The sequence below is a fragment of the Salvelinus sp. IW2-2015 genome, linkage group LG6.1 (genome assembly GCF_002910315.2).
Source record: "Salvelinus sp. IW2-2015 linkage group LG6.1, ASM291031v2, whole genome shotgun sequence".
Classification (NCBI taxonomy): Eukaryota; Metazoa; Chordata; class Actinopteri; order Salmoniformes; family Salmonidae; genus Salvelinus; species Salvelinus sp. IW2-2015.
The window spans coordinates 26,268,634-26,294,557 of record NC_036845.1 but is presented as its reverse complement, the minus strand read 5'-3'; the positions used below and the strand labels follow the sequence as shown (position 1 = coordinate 26,294,557).

General features: G+C 46.3%; 1 protein-coding gene across 1 annotated transcript in view; it reads left to right on the top strand.

The window, feature by feature from the left end:
* The window catches only part of LOC111964769 (slit homolog 3 protein-like), a 207,182-nt gene that overhangs the window by 105,264 nt on the left and 75,994 nt on the right, over positions 1-25,924 (top strand). Inside the window, 1 exon segment of the mRNA XM_070444105.1 lies at positions 23,209-23,280. Coding sequence (XP_070300206.1) covers positions 23,209-23,280 — 72 coding nt within the window.

Genomic DNA, 25,924 nt, shown 5'->3' with positions numbered 1-25,924 from the left:
CCCCACACAGGCTTCATTAATGGCTGCTAGGGAGAGAGAGAGAAGGACGAGAGAGATGGAGAGGAGAGTGAGAAGAAGGAGAGAGGAAGAGAGACGAGAGATGAGGGAGAGAGGGAGAGAGAGAGAATGTGGAGAAGAAGGAGAGAGGAGAGAGAGAGAGAAGAGAGATGAGAGGACGAGAGAAGAGACGAGAGAGAGAGCGAGTACCGAGAGAGACTGAGAGAGGAGAGAGAGATGAAAGAGGATGAGAGAACATAGGGACCGGCCTGGCCCTGTTAAGGTGTCTGGTATTTTAAATCATATGCTTGACATGCATCAAGTGTCACCTTTGCTCTCTGACAAGAATGAGGCTCCTTACACAAAAACAGATTGCCCGGGTAGTTGTATCTGGTAGTGTAATTGCTAGAACTTCGGTACTGTCTGTCGTCCCCCGCAGCCATATCACAGACATTGTTCCACCTCGAGGCAAGCTACAACAGACATTGCAGACCTCGGTTCCCAACATCTAAGCTTGCCCACTCCTACCCGAACTATAAATCGCTGGCTCAAAATGAATGGCTCTTTTCATCACTGGATAACTGCGATGAGCAGATGAGCCCTTTGGAAAATCCGTCTCAGTGTAACACTTCTATAGAGTTTTTTTACTCAGCCAAATATTTTTAATCATTGAAATGTCCAGCAGTGAAGAACACATAACACAGGAAAAGAGGAGACATAAAAAAAATTTGAATTTTGGTTTTATGTGCTGAAAGATTGCATAACACTGAGTTTGCACTGCAGTGCAAAACCAAAGAAAGGATGTTTCCACATTACACCTGGTATGTATTGAACCAGACAGAAATGGGGCACCCCGCCGAGCCCAATACAGAGCCCAATGCTATGTAAGGCCACATTGAGTTTGAATTCTTAAATTCACATGTGAGTAGATAGTACTGTAGATTCAGGCTTTGAGCCCCTAATTCTTAGTCCTAAGCCAGCACCTTCCCATGTCATTCTGTCTAAGGAGTAGCTATGTTCTAAGCCGCGGAGGGTTTGGAAGGGAGGGTACGTCCATACCAAAGCCCTGACCCCAGTCCCCCAAGTCCCCACTCACTCAAAGGGCTTTGATTCTTCAAGGGAAAACCAATTGAATAATACCCAGTTGAGATAAAACAGAAACTGAGATATGACAGCTTTGCATATCTTATCAGTCTAGGACACCTTTCATTCTCCTGCAAATGAGAACCACATTCGAGGATTCTATCCTCTTCTCTCTCTGACTGTTTAACATGTTGGTAATAGAGCAATGCCTCTATACAATAAGGATCATTGTATCGTTGAAAGACAGACATTATTCTCTACATTGAACTATGGCATTGTAGCCCACTCATGGAATTCAATAATGATTATGGAAGGCATTGTACTGTATCAAGTGATTTATTGTTCTGTTGATTGTTTGACTTGAAAAAATAAACTATTTCTCCCCGGCTGTAGAACGTTCAGTTTTATAAATGAAATCAGATCTTGACACCCTCGAGGAAACTGGAGAACAAACAACAAAGCATGACCAATGTCATTGCAATAGGCACTCAGTCAGGATGGGCTCTGAGCATTTCTGGATGGACTCCCACAGAGATATGGAGGATGTGAGCTGGAGAAAGAGGACCAGAGGATCCTTGGCCTGGAGTGTGGTTTAGGAGTGAAAGGAGAAATCAGGAGACAGTTTGAAGACTTTCTAAGGGCCCCGAGGAGCCTTGAGGGCCAGGGGCCAATCTAAGGCCACAGGAGGAAAGGATCCATCTCCTAAACACCGAGCAGATGCAGAAAGATCAACGCCAACGTGTCGAAAATGCAAACATATGATGAGGAAGAGGAAGAAGATCCCAATGGGAGGATACTGTAGCTTTCTTTATCAGGCATTACCCGTTGGAAGCCAGGGAGAAATAATGTATTGTCTGAGGAAGCTTTCTCTGAGATGATTGCAGCGTCTGGAGAGGAAAGCCAACAGGATAATGAATAGGTTGATCAGGTCTTTGGGGTCTTCTATCAGCAACAGGGTCTTACAGTATGAGACACATCTGGTTGAGATGATTGCACTGTATGCGTAGTGGGCTCCCTGGTAGCACTGAGGGATCACTGAGGAGCCCTGGATCGTGATAAAGTCAGACAGTAAGTGCATCAGGCTAAACGCTCTTCGGGGGCCATTATCAGAGTGCTTCCCTCAAATAGCAATCGTTAAAGGATTACCAGTGTCAGAAGCGTTTGTGCCAGTGGAACCTCACTCCTCCAAGTGGCCTCCGAACTCCACATCTTGCAGCGATCTGGGGCGTTTTAAAACTGCCGAGAGGTGGCCCCAGCCTCGGCAGCTCCAGTTATCATGTTTGCCCTTGTACATCACCCACAGATGTCAGGAACCCCAAAGTATGAACACTTTACCGGCACCTATTGTTCCAGAAAGAGCAGTTCTACTCTATCAGATCAGTAGCACATGGCAGAACGCCCGCTCAGGGAGAATTACTGTACTATTGCTTCGTTATACGAGCCGCTGGAGTCCACCCACACACAGCAAACGAGCTAATGTGTCTTTCCTCATTCTTACAGGTCTTACACAGGATTGGCCTGTAATTGCCCATAAAGACATCCTCCAGTCTACTGGGGAAAAACAAGTCATTTTATTTATATTATTATGGAGGATTTCTGCTCATGATTTGAATGTTTACAATGGATGTTTGGACAGAGCAAGATATCACCATTTTCTCCTGGCTCAAGGAAATGATATTTTTCCAAAACATCAGGACAAGCTTTAATGGAACTGAAATCTTACAGCCGTTCTCGTAGGTTCCACTGTCACATTTGAAGGTAGTGCCAAGGCAGTCTGTGTTGCCTTGTAGAGGCCTACCAAGACCATTTAAGGAGCTCAATTACTGCAATTTTGTTGTTGTTGTTTTGCTCCTTTGGCAGCTACACAAAATCCCACACACGTTCATTGGCATTAGCCCTCCCTCAGAAGCAAAGAATCACGAATAGAGAGCAAAGAGCAGGGTAGGCGAGTTCATTTTACCACGATTTGTCAAATTTCTACCCTCATGAATCTTTCTGGAAACTGAAAATTACTGGTTTGCCCCTATCATAAAAAGCAACCATATCTGTGTGCATATACTCTATAAAAAATAGTAACATATTTTTTTTCATTTATTTATAAGCATCAGCTGCTTCAGATTTACTAAATGAAATGCCCAAACTCAGGAGTGTTTGAAACTCGAAACAGACAATTTTTTTGAGAGGTTTGGCCCTAAAGGAAGGATACAGGATCATAAGGAGGAGATTTCAAGGTTTGCAGTGTCTGTTTCAAATCTGCTGCTTCAGTTAACTTGCTGTTAAGTGTTTTCAACAAATGAAGTGGCACTGTGGGAGATGGAGCACACAGGAAGGACAAAACTGGGCAGCGAAAGAATCAGTCAGTAAACGAAACTCTCCGATTATTCCCCTGACATTTCTTTTTTTGGAATGACGTGCCAGTGTAATTAATAGGAATCTTGACATGTGAAGGTCTTTTGCATGGATGATTGTGTAGAAAGATGCTAAAACTGCTAATTGTTTTCACTGGACTGAACGTCCAATGCTTTCTCGAAAGAAGTGCAGAGTCATTCTGTCTTCTAATTTAGGACATTTTTGGGAAAAGACAGTAATTGCTACTATGGCCAGTGACTAACCCATTTGTTCAGTGCATTTGGAAAGTATTCAGACCCCTTGACTTTTCCCACATTTTGTTACATTACAGCCTTGTTCTAAAATGGATTAGGTTTTCATCAAGGATCTCTCTGTACTTTGCTCCATTCCTGTTTCCCTCGATCCTGACTCGTCTCCCAGTACCTGCCGCTGAAAAGTGTCCCCACAGCATGATGCTGCCACCTCCATGCTTCACCGTAGCGATGGTGCCAGATTTCCGCCAGACATGACGTTTGGCATTCAGGCCAAAGAGTTAAATATTGGTTTTATCAGACCAGAAAATCTTGTTTCTCATCTTGAGTCTTTAGGTGCATTTTGGCAAACTCCAAGCGGGCTGTCATGTGCCTTTTACTGAGGAGTGGCTTCCGTATGGCCACTCTACCATAATGGCCTGATTGGTGGAGTGCTGCAGAGATGGTTGTCCTTCTGGAAGGTTCTCCCATCTCCACAGAAGAACTCTGGAGCTCTGTCAGAGTGACCATCGGGTTATTGGTCACCTCTCTGACCAAGACCTTTCTCCCCCTATTGCTCAGTTTGGCCCGGCGGCCAGCTCTAGAGTTGGTTGCAAACTTCTTTCATTTAAGAATGATGGAGGCCACTGTGTTCTTGGGGACCTTCAATGCTGCAGACAGTTTTTGGTACCCTTCCCCAGATCTGTGCCTCGACACAATCCTGTCTCGGAGCTCTACAGACAATTTCATCGACCTCATGGCTTGGTTTTTGACATGCACTGTCAACTGTGGGACCTTATATAAACAGGTGTGTGCCTTTCCAAATCATGTCCAATCAATTGAATTTACCACAGGTGGACTCCAATCAAGTTGTAGAAACATCTCAAGGATGATCAATGGAAACAGGATGCACCTGAGCTCAATTTCAAGTCTCATAGCAAAGGGTCTGAACACTTATGTAATTAAGATATTTCTGTTTTACATTTTTAATACATTTTCAAGAATTTCAAAAAACTGTTTTCACTTTGTCATTATGGGGTATTGTGTGTAGATTGATGAGGAAACTTTTTAAATCGGTTTTAGAGTAAGGCTGTAATGGAACAACATTTGGAACACGTCAAGGGGTCTGAACACTTTCCGAATGTCCTGTATGCAGAGCTCAAAGCTGACTTATAATAGTATCCTGTCAAATTGGAAGCAGTAGCTCTTTCATGGTGGGGATGTTCCAAGCATGTAAACGGTTTGGTGAAATGCTCTTGGCTGAATTTGATGTGAGCTTGCAGGGCTGTGGTTGAGGAACCAGCAGGGGAGAGAGGGAGAGAAAACAACCTCTTTCTTCTTTTGTCAGAGGAGGACAAGGGGTTCCTCTCCAGCTCCTCTCTGTCTGTCATCACTCCCTAACTCCGAACATAGCTCTGTTTTCCCACACAGCGGCTCCAGGAGGCCATTCTGGCACCCTAATCTCCATGTAGTGGACTCCTATACTCAACTATACTCTATGGGTCGTGGTCAAAAGTAGTACACAATATAACGAATATGATGCCATTTTGGAGGTAGCCTCTGTCAGAGTACTGTACCCTCACTTCCCCAGCTCTGCCATGCCCTCTGCCTGTCTCTGTTTCTGTGTGGGGAGCTATAGGCCCCTGCCTGCATGAGGATGAGGAGCCGTGCCTTGGAGGGGAGATTTGTTTTGGCTAAAATGTCAATGAAATGTGTTTTAATGACTTTGTTAGCAAAACTCAGCGAAGCCATCTGGCCTCGTAGCGCCTGGTACCGCAGGGCCCTGGAGCCACTACAGACGATCTTAGTCTCTCACCCCTGTTAGCAGTCTACTCAGGAACCAGGGATGTGTGTGCTGAAAATGTATGCCAAATTCTGTCACTTCAGACAATACACTTAATTTACTAGGATGGGCATGTGGGTTAAATGTGCAGTGGAAATCCACTAATTGGCTTGGACTGGGCTGAGACTGAGGCTAGTAAAAAAAAAAATGGTTTGCACATAATTAAAGTGATCAAAACTGCAAATCATATTGTGTAAACGGATGGACAGTATTTGCCAGTTTAAGTACTGCTCGAAGAATAACTTACTCTGACTTCATATAAAGAGGATAGCCAAGTGCTCTGCTGTTTTAACTATGGTGGCTGGGGAGCTCGTTCTACCATTCAAAGGCAGGATGGGAAAGAGGCAGGACTGGAATGGGGGATTCCCCACCAGACCCCACCGCCCACCCCACACAGGGTGACCAGAGTTTGCGAGGCATGAATGGCCTGATGTTGTGAGAGGTTGGTCTGATGATGATTGCATGCAGGTTGAAGGAGTTGTTACAGTGGGGGGGAGGGGGGTATCTGGTGAGGTTTAGAACCTGTTTTCTCTTACTGTATTTTACTGCCGTGCCTGGCTCCACCTGATCTGCCCCTGTGCTGGCATACAGATGGCAGCCAGGCGGCCATATTGGGTGCTGCTGTAGTGTTCTAAGCAGGGGAATCCCCAGGGTGAGAGGAGCAGAAGTACAGTTACAGAACATTCCTGTGGCTGTGGTGGATGGACACGCTAGTGCTAATGTCAGTCTGTGTGTGGAGCAGAACAGACCCCCCCCCCCCCCCCCCCCACCACCACCACCACCCACCAGGCAGGTGGGAAGATGCAGTCAGAGCAGCAGGGTATTAGTGGCTGCTATCCTGATCACCCGATAACCTCGACTTTCATCCACCGCCAGCAGCAAAGCTTGCACAACACTCAGATCATCAGCTCAGCACAGGCTACAGGCCCAGCCAGGTGGAGAACGTGGTGATGTGTTCCTAACCCAACCAATCCAGTTGGGAGGCGGGAATAGAAATCACCAATCAGGAGGCTCCGGCCCCGTACAGCCTACCTCTCTGAATCATTCTCTTCTGGATGCAGCAAGCCCTACAGTGTATTTCCCCACTTCTGGATTGTGTTCTTATGTTTAGTGTGCTTAGAGCTTCTCCAACATCTCTCTCGTGATGTATACATACTGCCCGCTGCAGGGAGGTAGGAGAGGAGAACAGGCCTATTCCCCTTAGCAGACTGACAGAGCCCACCGAGCCCATTTCCCATAGCAGCGTAATCACTGCCCCTCAGTTGTACTCTATAAAAGTCAGACCTTGGAGGCATGATTAACTTAATTCCAATATTTGCTCGACTCGCCCGTGAGAAAGCTTATATAAAACTTCACCCCGTACCCCCCCCCCCGTCCCCCCGTCCCCAGATACACCCACAGCGTGACCAGATGTCCTTCTGTAAAAAATAATAATAATAACAGTAGTGAAAAGACAAAAACACTCCTAGCTGGAACACGACGAGTTTCATTCATTGGCCCGTTAATATATATGTGAACGGGACACTTGTGCTAACATTCCTGCGTGGTCCCCAACTCCCCAGCCTCTACCTTACCCCTGTACCTCGGTGCCCCCGGAAAAGGCAGAAATATGTGTCTGCTAATAGTGTAAGGAAGGTGGAAATGTGGCCTAAGGGTCCCGAGCCAGCGTGAACCTGTGGATTTATGATGCAGCACGTAAAACACTCGGTAATGCCACGCCACAGCTGAACTCAATTTCAGGCCAGGGCTCGGGTGTTAACAAGGGTGGACAACCCATTTAGCATTGGCGTTTACCACCCCTCTCTATCTGCCTGGTGGCTGTTGTTTTTATTGTCATTTTCATGGCCGTTTCCAGAGAGACATTGAGCCTCATCTATCCCACACACCCGCAACGTTACGTTGCACCTGAGCTGAGATGTTCCTCTCATATAAATATTTTATCAAGGGCATAAAAGGGGGAGGCCATTGATTCATTCCCCTCCAAGCATTCCCCTCGCTTCCCCGCAACAGCCCCTGGATAAGATCCCAGAGGGACCATTTCTCTACCTTGGGAAAGGATGCCAATGTTTATTTAAATATGGCCTCATCCGAGAGCCCTTATAAATCAACCTGCCCCATGATGTCATAATCAATGAGATCATCTTGCCAGTGCTGGAGGTCATCTGTAGCCTGCACCTTCTCTGGTTAGGTCTGGAACATTCCTTTATGTATAGGAGAAGGGGAACATGGACGGTTGGTTTGGACTGCAGGGACACATTAACCGCCACCTTTCTCCCTGGACGCACGTGAACAGAAACATAGAAACACATACACATGCAGCGAAACTAAGCTGGCTCCATGCTGTGAAATGGGACCCTGACTTTTGAACGGAGCTGTACTCCATCATGAGGGTCATTTAACCCTCCCTACCTCCCTCCCTCCCAACCTCCTTACAGCATTGTGCTGCTTAGCCTCTAAGCTTTCAGCCTCCCTCCTCTGCTCTGCGTTAACCTATACAGTATGTTCCCCTCCGATGCCACCTCACCACTCTGTCTGCCTGCAGAGGCCTTGGGAGTGAACTGAAAGGGTGCAACCCGCCAAGACGTAACACAGAATGCCTTTGACCACATCATTAGTTTATTGGGTAACAACTTACCATTTAGTTGTGATTTATGACCCAAGAGGCCTTAATCAGGTATAAATAACCTATGACGGAGAGCTACTTCTTTCCTTCCAAGTGAAAAGCCCTCCATTTCATTCCCATCAGAGGGACATTAATGGATGGCTTCCCTAGGCCTCCCAGTAAGATATAAGTGCAGTACCTCCAGACAAAATAACACACACACACTGCCCCTAACACGTCTGTCTGACTCCACCAGAGAAATAAGTATAACACAAGCTGTATATTTGATCAATGCCTAAATGCCCAGGGCGCCACACGTATATTCCCCACTTTTATACGTTTAGCCGTCGGAGGGATAGTATGTAGAGTGCAAACTTTCTCCGCGTTCATGGCCTCTTCAAGCGATAGAAATGAAACCCGGGCAGAGTTATTGTTGGAATGTGTTGAGGAAAGTGATACCCCTGGCCCCCCTGAGTGACACTTTCAAAACAAACATGACAGTGAGAAGGGCGTTACTGCTCCGTAGTGTCTCTGCACAACCGGAGATCGAGGGAAAAGGGGAAGAAAAGCACCAAGATGGCCGAGCCGAGTGAGCCGCGCAGGAAATGTTGGGTTTGTGCAGAACGTGTTTTGTTCAAATGAGAGGAAGTGAGATGGATGCAATGGTGAGGCGTAACAGAGTAACACTGCCACTCTGAGCCAAGGGAAGACAGTAGGTCGTGTTAAGTGGCCAGCGGTAATGGCAGAATGGTCAGAAGTGTGTTAGCTGAGTGCAGCAGTCAGCCGTGAGGACCCCTGGCCTGGTGCTCCAGTCAGATGAGATGTGCATGAGTTGATGGTGATTATACTCGGCAGTCTAAACACAGACCGCCCCGGCAGGCAGGGAGGAACTGTGCCCATAATGCCCCGTGACTAGGTGTGGATTGCAATTGGATTTCCTCTCCCCTAGGACTGGTATCTTGGCTCGGTGAGGGAGGGAGGGGTGATTGGATGTGTGTGTGTGGAAGGGGGGGATAGGGTTGTTGTTAGTATGTTTACACACCAGCCCATTTCCTACAGGAAACTGCCGCCCGGCCCGCCCGTGCCACACGTGCCACGTCCACTGATTCGATTAAGGAAGGGTATTCCAATAAATTCAATTTCACTCTTGATTCCAGGAAGCTTTGACCGTACACAGGGGAACCAGGCAACTTGATGACCAACGTTAATGTTTGAGTAGTTCACTGTGATGGAACAAGGCCCAGTGTACGTTGCGTGTTGCCTTGACACTCTCTTTTGGTGTCAATGGACAAGATGCATGCACCAGCCACACAGCTCTGCATTCATCTCCCTGTGAGATAGCCATCTCCATTGAGCTGTGTTTCGGTTATGAGCAGTGTTTACCTCTCTGTGTAACACTGTGGCCTAGTGTTACATGGCTTGCCCCCACGCACCAGATATCATGGAGGCAATCTAGTCAGGGATTTTCATTTCAGGCCCGGTGATATTCAGTGTTACCTTCCCTGCTGATGTCTTATTTCCAATGGCCGCTGCCTCGTTCTTTTATCTCTACATGGAGGAAGTAAGAGGACTGTTCCAGCCAGAGACCCACTCCACCTCTCCTCTTCTCCTCCCTGCTGGGATCCTATTAGCTGCCCGCCCTGCCCACCCCACCGCCAGAAGCACACAGGTGTGGAGACAAGAGACTGCGTCCCGAATGTCACCCCTTTCCTTACATTGTGCACTACTTTTGACCATAGCCCTATGGGACCTGGTCAAAGGTAGTGCACTACATATTGAATAGGGTGCCATTTGGGACGTATACAGTGACTCAACTGTTTCCACTGAGCCCTGGGGGTACAGAGGAGAGGCCAGCCCATCTGTCGGTCTGTCTGTCTGTCTATCTTTCTGTCTGTCCGTCCGTCTGTCCATCTGTGCTCCCAGGGTGGGGTCATGAGTGCCCTCTCCTCTGTCCTTCATCCCAGCCAGCCCTACTGACAGGGCAGGCAACATACTGTACTGTAGTACCACTACGAGAACCTGAGAGACTCCTGGCTCTAGCCTCAAAACCCCACTGCCAATGCCCCAACTTCAGCCAAACGGTTCTGAGTTTGCAATAGTACAGTACAAACTCCTACAAGGCTACACCTCTTTCTCCCCGACCGCTTAGTAAGGACGTGTCCTGATGTCCCTCTGGGACTATTTTTAACCTATTTTTACCGTCACTAGTCATTTAAAGCTTGGCTGGTGCAGCCGACCTTTCTTGCCTTGGGTTTGGCTTAGCGTCTGTGGTTGTGAGAGCTGTTCCAGAACAGTCAACCAGTCAGTCAGCCGGTCAGTCAGTCAGGGCTCTCAGTATAACTCCAGATACTAGCGATGGCATCATAATTGCCACCCTCCTCTGATGTACTTTGCTGTGTTAATGTGCTCACATCTAAACATGTGGAGAAATATTATGGGCACAGACTCTAGTCTACTCTACCTCACTCCTAAAAACATACTGATCTGTACTTCTCCCTGCCATCCATCCCAGAAACAGATGAAGTTATTGATTGTGTGGCTGGAAGGGAGGGCAGAGAGAGAGAAGCCATGGAGCTCCATCTTGTGGATGAACTGGCCTGTACATGCTGCGTCAGTGGCTTCTGTCCTCTCTCTCTCTCTCTCTCTTTTTCTCTCTTCCCCTTCTCTCTCTCTCTCTCTCTCTCTTTCTCTCTTTTTCTCTCTTCCCCTTCTCTTTCTTTCTCTCTCTCTCTGTCTCGTTCGTTGGCTAGCCAGTGTTAATGTGACACTAGACTGGTGCTGCGGAGTATCATCTTACTGTAACCCAATAGCCCAACAATTAGCCAACGTTTCTTTCTCTAGCTTGTATCTAATCACAATGTTCTAAATTGCACTATGTGGAGTAATATCTCACAACGTGATCGGGAAATATCTTTCTAACTAGTCACGATGAATTAGAGTGATGTCTAAAGATGTTTTTATTTTGGTGTGCGGTGTGCGGTCCAGGGGGTGGTTGAAAGACGTGAGGTAAAACTTGGAGAGCGAAATTAGTAGCAAAGCCTTGTAAAGCGTATTGTTGTTCTTCTCTTTCATATTAACAGGTTTTGGGGCAATTATCCACGAATGGGAGCCGTCAGCTGTTTGCGTTTCTGTACAATGGCAGTAGTGCATATTGTGGTTGTGGGGAAGTGGGGAAAGGAGCAGGGCCTTATGGTTTAGCATGTTGGGGTCGTGTGGCTTTGTCCCCCCCCCCCCCCCCCCMCCATGTGATAGCAGAGCTGTGTACTGATTGGGGCCCCTGGGGGCCTGGCCCCATGCTCTCTCAGTCACTCTATCTCTCTCTCTCCGGGTTGTTGTAGCATTTCTCTTTTCCTTTCACGTTCTCTGGTTGCAATTAACATCTTACTTTTTAGTCATTTAGCAGACGCTCTGATCCAGAGCGACTTACAGTAGTGAGTGCGTACATTTTCATTGGTTCTCAGGTTATGTTACATGTTAATGACCAGGCTGGTGGAATGGTGTTGACCCTGCTAGAATCACATGAAGGATAATTAAGGTGCACGGGGAGAAACAACACAGCCTTCCTGCAGGAAACGTAACTTCTCACTGGACCTCTACTGCTGTCCTCACCTTCCTCTATGACCTTTCTAGAGATCCCTGACTCCCTCCTTTCTACCTACTCAACCCACTCGTTCCTCTATTTATTTCATTATTTTTTGCTTTCTTTTTATCTCTTTCTCTCACTATTTGTCTTTCGGTCTCTCTCTCTCCTCGCAACTCTCTCTCTCACCCCCCCTCTCTATCTATCTTCCTCCCTCTCTCTCTCCTTCTTTCTCTCCATATCTCTGTTATTAGATTTAGGTCTAATGCTCCTGGGCACTGTGGTCTTAGCAGCTCTAATTTCTACTAAATCATCTCTCCTCCGCACCATATGCTCTCCCAGCGAACCACCGTGAATTAGAAAAGCCAGTGATTTGTGATATTACATGATTGGATATGAAGAGAATTCACTCTTGTCCATGTTGATTTTTGTCCCTGGTTGAATGAGGGATTTTCATATTCTAATGTTCTCTCTACATCACTCTTTAGCTCCGTGGTACAATAGCATGAATGTGGTTTTTGTCTGGGTAGAATTAAATAATTGTTGTTGATGGACAGGAGAGCAATCGGACGTGAATGAATGAATCACATCTATTGTATGGTTTTCTTCATTTGTGATCATCAAATATACACTGGGTGTACAAAACATCTTTCCATGACTGACCAGGTGAATCCAGGTGAAAGCTATGATCCCTTATTGATGTCACCTGTTAAATCCACTTTAATCAGTGTAGATGAAGGGGAGGAGACAGGTTACATATTTTTAAGCCTTGAGACAATTGAGACATGGATTGTGTATCTGTGCCATTCAGAGGGTGAATGGGCAAGATCAAATATTTAAGTGCCTTTGAATGGGGTATGGTTGTAGGTGCCAGGCGCACCGGTTTGTGTCAAGAACTGCAACGCTGCTGGGATTTTCACGCTCAACAGTTTCCCGTGTGTATCAAGAGTGGTCCACCACCCAAAGGACATCCAGCCAACTTGACACAACTGTGGGAAGCATTGGAGTCAAGCGCGTGCCAACATCCCTGTGGAACGCTTTCGACACCCTGTAGAGTCCACGCCCCGAGGAATTGAGGCCGTTCTGAGGGCAAAATTGGGGGAGTGCAACTCAATATTAGGAAGCTGTTCCTAATGTTTTGTACACTCAGCGTAGATGAATGATGTATAATTGTATTTCTTCCCGTTAAAACAGTAACGCTGATCAGCCGTTTTGATTTACAGCTATTAAAGCGTCCCGCATTAATCCAAACTGTATGTGTACTTACTAGTTGTGAACTAGAATCTTGAGTGAATTCTATGAATTCATGAATTCGAAATGAGAGAGACCACAAAACTGGGATTTTCTGCGCTGTTTACCTGCACTGTTGTTTCTGGATCCAGACACCTCCAATTTGGCCTGAACAGGTAACCGGTGGCTGAGTAGTTAGTTGGCTGAGTGCATACAGTCCACCACTTTTAACCAGAGTGCAGTAGTAGTGCACAATGTAGGGAATAGAGTGCCACTTGGGACTCAGCCTCAGTGTGAGTTAGGAAGGCCAGAGAGGGCTGCCAGGACCAGCCTGGATTCTTATCCAGTTAGCCTTGACATTAGCCACTCACTGCAGCTAACGGGATTATGGTAATTATAAAGAGATTAGGGGGTTTTAGATGACGAGAAACAACCAAACAGCCCTCCCTCCCTCTATCCATCCCTCCCTCCATCGACCTGTCTTTAACCAGGAACATTATATATTATAAGGAATGAAGTATGGTCAGATATGTTAATAAATGAAAGTAAGGGTGAAACGGAGCTTCTTTGAGACATTTAGTATTGGACTATACTAATTGGGATCACTGGATTGATTCAGAATGGTCTCTTGGTTCTCCAACAACACACAGTGTTTCATTCATAGAGATGCCCTACAATGATGAAAACACCCTTCAAAGGCTGTTAGTGTCTTTGAATCCTGCCCGGCAATGGTTTGACAGGCAGGACAGCGGGAGTTGCTGAGGCATTGAGATGGTGATGGTGGCTATAGGTTTTGATGTGGTGTGTGGTCACTGTAGACAGATTGTGTCTACAGCGCGTTGGAAAAGAATCAAATTAAATGGAATTCAAGTAATTGAACCAACATCGGTCAGTTAGTTGTTTAATAACCGAGCTTTTCAATTGAAGTTCCAAAGCCAAACATAGTGAATATTCAATTGCCAAAACATTGAAATGATTCCATTGTCTCTGTCAGGTCCACATTGGGTTAACATCAATAGAAAAATCGGAAATTACTTTGAAATTAATAAAATATTTCAGTTGTATATATTATTTCGTTTTTATTTGATGATTTTATTATTTTTCATTCCTTAAAGTCATCATCTCATCTCTGCTCAGGAAGTATCCAAACAGCCAGACAACATTATCTCTGTGCTTCCTATACTGTACTGTCTTTAGTCATCTTATTTAGCCAGGCTAGCGCCTAAACATGCTGCAGAGCTGTCTGACAAAATCATTTGACTAATTCTTCAAAGTTACTAAGGCATACTTTCAAAAACTGTCTCYATCCCTCTCTCTCTCTTTCTCTAGTTGTTGTGTTGTGTACATTCCTCTCTCTAATCTAACCTAACCTAGCAGACATAGAAGTGTATCCATCTCTGAGCTGGATAAAACAGGCGCAATGGATTATGGTCATTGTAGTTAATGCGCTGAACTAGGTTGAATATTTGCTTTCGTCCTACATAGTTATTGACTTGATTTCTCTCATGAATGATTTGATTTCTCTCTAGAGAAAGCGCGTTGGACTCAGAAAAGAACCAAATGAAATGGAATTCAAGTAATTGAACCAATATTGGTCAATTAGTTATTTAACAACCCCCCCCCCCCAAAAAAATGTCATGTTGGTTAATCGCTCAGCACTATGCTCTATATCACCATGTGTATCTGGGATTCAGATCTGACCTGGGTACAGTACTGTAGTGTAGGACTAATGCCTTTTGGGAGTGTTGTGGCCAAGACACAGACTCCTCACATAATCCACTATCTACACCAGGCTGTGTGTGACATGTGCACTCACACACGCAAACACACACACCACAGGAGGTTGGTGGCACCTTAATTGGGGAGAACGGGCTCGTGGGAGTGGCTGGAGCGGAATAGGTGGAATGGTATCAAACACATCAAACGCATGTTTTCAATGTGTTTGATGCCATTCCATTCGCTCTGTTCCAGTCATTATTATGAAGCGTCCTCCCCTCAGCAGCCCTCCACTGCACACACACACACACAACACCCACACACACACACAACACACACACACACACAACACACACACCACAACACACACACAAACACACATACTATCTCTCTTCAGCCACACAATGTACTCTCGGGAGCAGCCGCGGCAGCACCTGCACCCTCTCCTCTAAGTTAATTGGACCTCCAGCAGCATGGCACTTGGTCTCCGTGGCAAACCTGACCTGCAGTGAGATGGATTAAAACACAGAATTAGGAATTAGAATAATTGAATAGGATCTCTATGCATAGAACTTCTACTGCCCTTCCTGTCTCTCTAGCCCGCCCCCCCCCCCCCCCCACCCACCCACCACCCACCACAAACACACACACACACACACACCCACACACACACACAAACACACAAACATACACACATATACACCCACCATCAAACACACACACACACCACACACACAAACACACTAACATACAACACCATACACACACACACACACACACACACACCACACACACACACACACACCACACCACACACACACACACACACACACACACACACACACACACACACACACACACACACACACACACACACACACACCACACACCAGAAACCCAATCTACTAATCTTCAGTATTTTTATGGGTGCTGAAGGCCTCCCGATGCATATAAAGAGAAAACCACGGTGTCAGCTGTTTCACCAGCCCTCCCCTCCCCGTCCCTCCCCTCCCACTTATCTAAAGAGCCCTTCAATCCCATTATCTGATTAGCAAAGCCATCTTATCCTCACATGTTCCCCTTTTTAGTAGTGTAAGGGGTTCACTCCTTCTCCATTGGGTGGCCAAGTGCGATGGTGTCAGCCATGTTGTGTCTACCCCTCCCAGTTGCCTATGCAGGGGCATCTCTCCAATCACTTTGGCGTAACAGACAAACAGATCTTCTGTCCTCATGCGGTCTCGTCATCCCTTACAACTGACAATTTATTGCAACCATAAATGTTCCTGAAAGCCTGATCTATCGTAAACCCTCCGTCCCGAAGAAGAAGACGAAGTAGAAAGAGAATTAATGCAAATGGCACACAAGAAATTAAAGTAAATGAACCAATAACAAATGACCCAGTGTGCCCAACCTCTCCAACTATTTCTCTATTTTTTCTCTCTAGTAACTCAACTAAATTTGTTTGACGTTTTTTGGAACCAGAGCCAAAAAGGCTTTTATAACTATAAAGGGTATRGATCAGGATAAATCACATTAAGCTATCCAATTTAATTAAAGTATCAACTAAACATAATAGATACTTACAAGGGGGAAAAACTATTTCCATTTATAATTTCCATTTGCCCGCTATTTCTTGGGAGGCAGCAAAGGAATGTGAAATCTTAAGCAGAGAGCTTGGAGCACCCAAGGGAGTGTTTGAGACCATTTGCGATGATTTAGAAGCTTCCTATTTTTCAAAAATTATGCGTCAGAAGAAATGCGGGATGGAGGACGACGGTGGCGGTGTAATGAACCGAATAGCTGTCCCACTTTAGCCTGCGTCAGCTCTCAGCCAGGATGATCAATAGTGGAATATTTTTATTCATAAAGCAGCGAGTTAATTAAATCAAGGAGTCTTTGGGGTAGATGTAAGACACTAAGCAAGGGCAGAGGAGTTAAACGGCTGGAGCTGAATACAAAGCCGAGGACAGAGGCCTGCCAAGGATGATCAACCGGCACGGATGTCCCAACTTTCATGTCCTTTGCTTTATCTCTCTCTCTCTCTCTGTCCCAAGCACACACACAACCACACACACCTGCACTCACAATCTTCTTCTTTAATTAACCCAATTCCACATCGCTAGTAGAATCCCGATAGCCTGTGTTGTCATTGTCGTCACCGCAGTGGAGGGTTAAGTATGGAGGGCGAACATTTTTAAACTACAAGTACGGTACATGTACTTTACATTTGCGTGCATATGACTCCTTTCATCCCTCCCATCCCTTTGTGCTTATAATACAGCCTCAAACGTATCCTAATCTTCTTTAAATGTCAGCCAGGAGATAGTAACAATCAAGCTCTCTATTCCTTCTGCCAGACATGCCAACCTCGAGACGAAATTTGCAGCAGCGGGAAAAGAGACATGATGGTCCAGCTAGATGTTAAATKTGAGGCACAGATCGACGGGCCCAAACCCAGTGTGTCGTGTGGTTCCTGCCTGGGACTTTGCCACCTCCTGCGTGTATGTCATCTCTAAACTATGAGGCCCCCTCTATTTAAGAGATAGAATTCCGTGTAAAAGTGAAGTGAGAAACCACAATCCAAGCCGAATGACTGGATAGACTAGAGAGTGAATGGCCTGATCAGGTCTTCCAGGGCTTGTGTCTTTGTGTGAAAGACGGATGTCCAGACCCGAGCTCCATGCTGAAACTAAGAGGCATCCATCTGACCATAGTAGCTCCCCGTCACACAGTCCATCCACCCTTCCACCTGCCTGCGCCATCCCATCATCCCCGTGAAAACACTCCTTCATGCTCCAACCTAATTAAGAGCTACTGTCGTCCTGAAAGCCAATTAGACTTTAAAGCCTTTGGAGGAGGGGAGAAATCCATAGCATTTTTAATTTGTCTCCATTTTTCAAAAGTGGCTGTAAACCAATACCGATACTTCCCAGTCGTTCACTGCAGTCCGAGCACACTGCTGCAGCATCGAGAGAACACGCTACTCCTCTCTCTACCCCATCATCACCATTACCCGGGTTGTAAAACACTGAAATATGAGCCACCCACTGTTCAATATGCATTATACTCTTTATATATCTATATTGAATAATGTTACATCTCCCCAGAGAGGGTGAGAGAGCCTGCCTCTTATAACAGAAGAAAATGGGGATTGTGACACAAGAGAGCACACCTCATTGGCGATAGTACCCTAATGGAGACGGGCCTGGCGGGGCCCGCAGTTGCACGGAGTCAGCCGATTCAGCCGCTGAAGACGTCTCGGGTTTCATAAAACAAAAAACGCTCCCCCATCCCCAGCCCCTCTGGGGTCCTCTCTCTACCCCGTTATTGCTGGGGGTTTTTCTCTCTAATGAAAGAAATGAAAGAAAAGTGAAATGTGCATCTCATAAGGCAGGCAGCTTCGTTGGGTCTGGGCTGGGCTGGGCGTCTGAGGGGAGCGGCGGCCTGGCAGGCGCCTAGACGCTGTCTTAACCCTGTCAGCTCTCGCTAGTGCCAGCCACCGGTAATGTGTCCCGACATCATGGATATGTGAAATCAAACAAATATGCCTCCCTGATACATATACGCTCCCTGCCCCAATCAACCTGGGGCCAAACGGGCCTGCGTGGGTTATATACACTGAGTGTACAAAACATTAGTAACATGATATGACATAGACTGACCAGGTGAATCCAGGTGAAAGCTATGATCCCTTATTGAAGTCACTTGATAAATCCACTTCAATCAGTGTATATGAAGGGGAGGAGACAGGTTAATTTGAGACATTGATTGTGTATATGTGCCATTCAGAGGGGGAATGGGCAAGATAAAAGATGTAAGTGCCTTTGAACGGGGTATGGTTGTAGGTGCCAGGTGCACCGGTTTGAGTGTGTCAAGAACTGCAACGCTGCTGGGTTTTTCACGCTCAACAGTTTCCCGCATCTATCACCCAAAGGACATCCAGCCAACTTGACACAACTGTGGGAAGCATTGGAGTCAACATGGGCCAGCATCCCTGTGGAACGCTTTCGACGCCATGKTGAGTCCATGCCCCGACGAATTGAGGCTGTTCTGAGGGCAAAGGCGGGTGCAACTCAATATTAGGAAGGTGTTCCTAATGTTTTGTACACTCAGTGTATGCAATCATATAATGGCTCCTCATGTTACGGAGCTCCCGGTTTATGTTTCCCTGACAGGAAAGAGGGGTGACGGAGGACACCAGTCAGAGTGTTGTGATAAACACTAACGAGCCCTGCAGTGTCTTCCACTCCATTCCATTCCCGCCACTCTAGGTTCACATGTTGAACTGTCTGTCCTCCCTGGAGCTGGGGGTATATGGGAGGAGGGGGTAAATTTAATATAAAAGCAATGGGGGTTGACCTGGTTAGTGTCATTTATTTCAAATGAATAATGTAATCTAATATCAGAGACAGAAATAGCTGGGAGGGAGCCTTTGGTCTCATCCTCATCTCCCATCTTTCCTCCTCCTGCTGCACTGGTACAGTAGGTCACTGGGTGTATCCCAAATTMTTTTCTTTTGACCAGAGCGCTATGGGTACAGGAAATAGGGTGCCATTTGGGACGTTGCCACTAACTGTGCCCAGAGAGGGGGTCTGGGCCTGGACTGGATTAGTATGGGCCTGGACTGGATTGGTCTGGGGCCTGCTGGGGTGGGGTGGTGGTGGGCTGGATTGGGATGTGGATGTTGTTTGTGTGGCTCGCAGGCAACAGAAAGCTACTGACGAGCCTAGCTGGAAATGAAATTTGGCATGCAGATAATAGCTCTGCCGAGAGCAACAAGCCYGAGATAGCACACCCCTCCCGTTCTGTTCTGTTTGATAGGTACCCTAGATAGGCAGGTAGCAGACCAGTCAGCGGTATGGAATCAACAACTGGGTGTATATATCCTCTCTTTATGGCAGCATGCCGTAAATAAGGGTTATGAAGAGGGACATATGTCTGTTTTGACTACGGTGGTAAATAATATGATTGGGACAAGCGTGTTGATGATGGTTGAGGTTTTGAGACGTTTTCCACTTTCCGTGTATTTCAATTTCAATTGAAATGGTGCTTTTCCTCATCTCACTGTCCCTCTCACTTTCCCTCTCATCTTCAGTGAAGGGAGAGGCCGCGATAACTAAAAATAGATACCCGAATTGTGTTGCCATGCCATTCATTATTTTTCAGCGTCTGTTGAGAAAATTGAATTGAATAAACTTGGATCACGTTTACCAGTAAATCCCAAACGTCTTTCTCTCTTTGTGTTTATGCAGTGTGTACGCGTGCGTGTGTTTGCCCGCTACGAGGACGGCTCCTCCCTGTAGCGTGCGTAAGATATCCTTGAGTGTGTTGCTAGGCTTTTATCAGTAATATGTTTTTGCGCTGCCAGCTTGTCTGGACATGTGAGGCTTTAATGGAATCAATAGGAGATTTATAGCAGCCATCCTGCGAGTCAGAAAGAGGAGGGTGAAAGGAAAATCAAGTTAACGAAATTTGCAAGCAGATTGTCAGTGTCAGGAGACCGATGCACTCCCGCTCTCCTCCCCCACTCCAAAATGTGTGTGCGCGCGCGTGTGTTTGCTTGTGTTTTTTGTGGATGAGTGTGTTCTGTTTTTGTTTTGTGTGTTTGCGCGCGCGCGTGCATGTGTGTTTGAGTGGGTGGGTAGTGTGGATATTACACTGTTTGTTGTCTGCGTGTCCTTTTAACTCTGAGGCGGGAAGCCAATTTCAGCCAGATGATAGTCTCGTCTCTTTGAAGGTGGAGATCTGACTCACCTAAAATAACATGAGACACTAAGGATACAGACAAAGGATCCATACACCATGTAACAAAGCAGCGTGGCCTGCCAAGAACACGGTGTAATGTGCTGCTCAACAAGGATTGGTGGGCAGATGTTTATCCCAGATTATTAGCGGCAGTATCTCGCCAATATCAAAGAACATTAGCGATGAGATTAAGTAGGCGAGGTCTACATCTGCTCAACTGATAGCAGAACATGTACTATGTTGTATGTTATGTTATCTATATGATTTACATCATACATGTTGCTGTGATGTTTTGGGGAGAATTTATGATGTCCTCCAGAAAGTTGTGGCAGATGCATCATTTATGTGGCAGCATATTGTTGATTGTGCTTCCCCATCCCATCCACTTCGCGCGTGTGTGTGTGCGCGAGGGTTTGAGGTTGCTCAAAACCGCAGAGAGCGAGATTGTATTTCATAACGGTTCTTATTTAGCTTGGATGATTTCATTTTTTTCTCTCTGTAGGATGGAGAAAACACAGCCGAGTAAACAAAACAAGAAAACATTTATTAGAACTGGGAAAAGCCGTGGGCTCTCATTCTCTGTCGCGCGTAGAGGACATAATGGACCTGAGGCCCGCCATTCATGAAAAATGTAAACAAAACAGACTAAAAGAAGAATCAAAAATGGGAGAAAGAAAATACAAAATAAAGTATTCTTTTGCATCTATGCCGTCGACGTCAGAGTGAGCGCAATGGGTGAAGCAGTCGGAGGAAATATGCATTCTTACCCAATGTGTCSGAGGTATAAACACGGAATACATTTTCCATCTGTGCTGCATGTTAAAGTGGCTCATTATGAGTTACGCTCATTCAAATGTTTGCCTTCGTTGTACATCGCAGATAGTTTGAGTCAAAGATACACAAAAGCCCATGCTGTTTAGATCAACTCAAGGAGGTAATGGAGATTGTTGCATCTCTTTTCAAACAAAGGCCCTGGCCAAAGAATGCAAGGCTATTGAAAACGTCAGGAACAATAAAGCTGGACTCAGGTTGAAGCTGTATATTAGAACACACTAATTAAGATTTCTGGCACTAATACAACTTGATTGGGCTCCCATTTAATAACATACACCCAATTGTAATTGAAGGTGGGGGGGAGGGGTACCCAATTAATGGTGTTATTATAATATCCTGAGAGGAAATTGCTGGCAATACTCTGGTTAATTCATAATTATAGGCTGCCAGAAGGAAGAAGGAGAGAGGTTAGGTTAGGCCGACCATTGTGTTTGGGGGTCAACTTATTGATCCTGCTGAGTGAGTGAGTGAGTGAGTGTGAGAGTGAGTGAGAGAGAGAGAGAGTGAGAGAGAGCATGGGCTGGCAGAATTCCACAGTGTTAAGCTGGAGGTGAAAGAAACTCACACCTGTTTAGGCGAGGTGCTGGCGGGCGGAGTAGAACACTTGAAAAATAAAAGGAGAGCCGCACACTCTAGGAGCTCAGATGCAATCATTTAATAACCTAATATCCAATATTTCGACAGACAAGCTGTCTTCATCAGGGTATAATGACAAACACTGCGGGTCACTAGTTTATATAGTGTCAAAGGACACACACAGGTGTCTGTAATCATATCATTGGTTAATTTACAGATATTAAGAGAACATACAGTAAATGGATAGCATACGATCATAGATACAATTTGGCTATATAGGTCTATGAACATTTACAATAGCAAAATCACAATTATCACAAGAATGGCTTCAGATCAAAGTCTACGTTGAGACCGAACGGAGCAGGTGTCTTTTTAAATTAGAGATCCAGGCAACCTCTCGTTTTAACAATAAATTGTTGAGGTCACCCCCTCTCCTTGGGGAGGGTGACGTGTTCGATGCCGAACGAAATCGAGTGGTTCGCTCCAAAAAGGGTGTACCGTACGTCGAGTTTTTGCACCTAATGGTGCTGCGATGCTCCGAGACTCGTACTTTTAATTCGCGCCTCGTTTTACCCACATAATTTTTACCACAAGGACAAGTTGTAAGATAAATAACTGCCTTAGTGGAGCAGTCGGGTTAAGCCCACCGGTGGTCTCTCTCTGTTATGTGGAGCAGACATGACTGGGAGACAGACACCCTGATTATCCCCCCAGATATTCCATATCTCATTTGTTTCCTCCCTGCCCAGTAATTGCATTTTGCTTTTCAAAATGATGTTTGCCCGACAAGCATCTACAAACAAACAAGCTTAATAAAGTTAAGCAAAACCATTGTGACATGTCCAAAATCATCTGGCTCATGACCGAATGCATAGAGGGAGAAGGAAAACTGTCAGGATTATAATGCTGTTTGTGTGTGTTCTTTTTCTCTATCATGCGTTCTCAAGTTACTCAAACCCAATGTGATTGCTTCATTTCTCCTGGAGAATAATGGAACCCTATTGAAGGGTTCTTCTACTTGAGATAAAAATGTTGAAATGTTTTACATTAAAAACGTACACACACATATGTATCCCCAACACACACACACACACACACACACACAAAGTTGTGACAACCACACACACACAGACCACACACAGCACACACACAACACACACACAGACAACACAGAAGAGGGAGAGAGAGGGGATCTGAGAGGGCAGGAAGAGAGGAAGGGAAGATATGACGTTTATGGTTTGTAGAACAATTTGATTTTAGACTTCAAAGGGATGGCTATCATTACTCCTCAGCAGAACACCGGAGCCCCAGAATGCTCCAGAATGCCCATATGTTCTTAACCGCCTCGCCTCTCTGAAATGTGAGTTGGGCCTTCAAACAACCCCCTAACATTTCATCTTCGTCTTTATCTTGTGTTCCCCAGAGACCTCAGTGAGAACCAGATCCAGGCGGTTCCTCGTAAGGCTTTCCGTGGGATCACAACTGTCAAAAACCTGTAAGTAGCCACACTCCATCCTCCTCTATCTTCCGTAGAATAGAAAGCACTTTAACAAGCACCTGGCGTGGCTTCTCTGTGAAAAACAAGTGTGGAAAAAGTTATTTGCCAGAGGATAGATGGGTTCAGGTCTGTTGGAACAATTATCTAGTCTCCCGTCCGATCATTCATTCATTCATTTGTTCGTTCATTCATTCATTAATTCATTCGTCCATTCATTTATTCATGCATTGATTCATGAGATTCTAATAACTAACACCACAGTTAATACACTGACAAATGTATTCCTCCTGCTTAGGGAATTACAACCCAGGTTGTCAAAAAGCCACAGTAAGATGGCCTTCTGTTTTCATTTCGTTGACAGGATTCACCCACATGGTTACCTCAGTTCAGTATTAGTGGTGAGATGCTGCTTCTGATTTGCATGGAGTCTGATGATATTATGATTTTTTTWAAACACGCCCTATCTCCAGACCAGAGCCCGTTGTACGCCAACGTACGCTTCCCCACACATGTTGCCGGGCGATGGTTTTGGGCAGAATATCAGAGAGAAAGAGAAAGCAATTCCCAGCCAATGGCCGCCATTCGTCGCCCAGAACAATAAACATTGCATTCCCCAAAACTCAGCCCCAAATCAGACAATCAGAGGAGGGCTTATCGATGATTCACTGCAATTAATAGAGAGACGTGTTGTTGAGTTTAGGCTTAATGGGCCGACCACTGTGTTTGGAGCTAAGGATCACCGCTAGTATGTAAATCAGCCAGGTTCGGTCTGTTCCTTTTCCCAGGGTTGGGTTGTAAGTCAGTCTGGGTGGTTCTGGGTGGTTTCCTCCACTATCCGATCATCATCATCATCCACTTTCCCTTTCACGTGATAGGCTTTCCCAATAGTGCACTACTTTTGACCAGAGCCCTATGGGGGAATAGGGTGCCTTTTTTGGCACGTATCCATAGAACGAAACCTGGCTTCTCTTTCTATATAAACTCCCTCTCAGTGTTGCCGGGCTGAACTGAGGTGCCTTTTTGAACCAGACCCTTTGGTTATCTTTATGAGAATGCAGCTGCATGTTGTTTTAAAGACTGACAGAATTCAAGCGGGCCTTTTTATATTATCGGCACGTATCCATTTCATAGAGACACCGAACCTGGCTTCCTTCATGCTTATCTTATATACTACTCCCATCTCAGTGTTGCCGACCCATCGCCCTGGAAACATGTAACTGATATATTGTGCACCATCCCCTGTTTTTTGTCGAACCAGGACCCTATGGTATCTTTATGATAATTCACAGCTCTACAGCTTACCCTGAGCTTGCATGTTTAGTTTAAAGGACGACTGACAGGAAACCCACTCTAGGTCCACCCCCAATCGATAGAGACATGAGAGAGAGACGAGGAGAGAGAGAGAGAGAATGAGAGACGAGAGAGAGAGAGAAGAGAGAGGAGATGAGAGAGAGAGAGAGAGAGAGAGAGAGAAGAGAGAGAGAGAGAGATAGAGAGCGAGAGAGAGAGAGAGAGACGAGAGAGGAAGAGAGAACGAGAGAGAGAGAGAGATGAGAGAGAGAGAGAGAGAGAACGAGAGACGGAGAGAAGAGAGAGAGAGAGAGAGAGAGAGAGAAGAGAGAGCAAAGAGAGAGACGAGGACGACGAGAAGAAGGAGAGAGAGAGAGAGAGAGAGTAAAGGACAGACCGGAGCTCAGCTGCTACCATTACCTTCACCAGATCTCCTGCTCCCGCCTGTGGCCCTATAGATAATCTGCAATCCACCCAATTTAAACAGCACCACACAGCTGCTTTCTATTCCGAAAGAGAGTGTGATAAAAAGTTAAGCATCTCCTTTAAGACAATGAGTAGAACAGAGCGGTCCATGTTATGCACTGCGCCTGCGTGGAGGACGACAGTCAGCCAGGCTTGAGCTTTAAAGCCTCTGGGCAGAGTAAGTGTGTTTGAAAATAAAGTGGAGTGCCTGTTGTTTGTGTTAGCGGCACCCTAGCCACTCAAGGAGGCTCCCCCCACCTGCCCTCTGGCCCCTCCCCCTCTCAGATTTCCCAGTTAACAGCAGTGCACTCACAGCTCCCTCCCCCCACTCTGGAACCCTGGACCAATGAGACCACCCCACCCCTGCCCTCTCTCTCCGCACCTCATCTCCACAGGTCAACCGTGTGTGAAGGTGCCCCTCCATCTCCCTGTGTTACCCCCCCCCCAACCAAATATAAACCACACTTCCGTTCCCTGAAATACGGCTGAATAAACTGAGCAGCAGCTCTCATTACCAATCAAAGAGAGCAGAGAGAGAGAGAGAGGAGTGACAAGACGATGAGTAAAAGAAAAGGAGAGGAAAAAGGAACTGGCAATCACAGAACAGCCTCGTCGCCGGATCGTTGAGGCATTTAGCACAGTCCTTCAGCTGTTTGCAGAGCGCCACAGGAGGACAGAGGAAGGGAGACAAGTGACTGGTTGCCTGAGTACTCTTTAGTAACCCCCAAAATCCGTCACCCCCCCCCCCCCCCGCCCCCCCCCCCCCCCCCCCCCCCCCCCCCCCCCCCCCCCCCCCCCCCCCCCCCCCCCCCCCCCCCCCCCCCCCCCCCCCCCCCCCTCCCATCCTCCCTCCAGGCTCCTCCGCCCCAAATCCCCAGCACAGCAC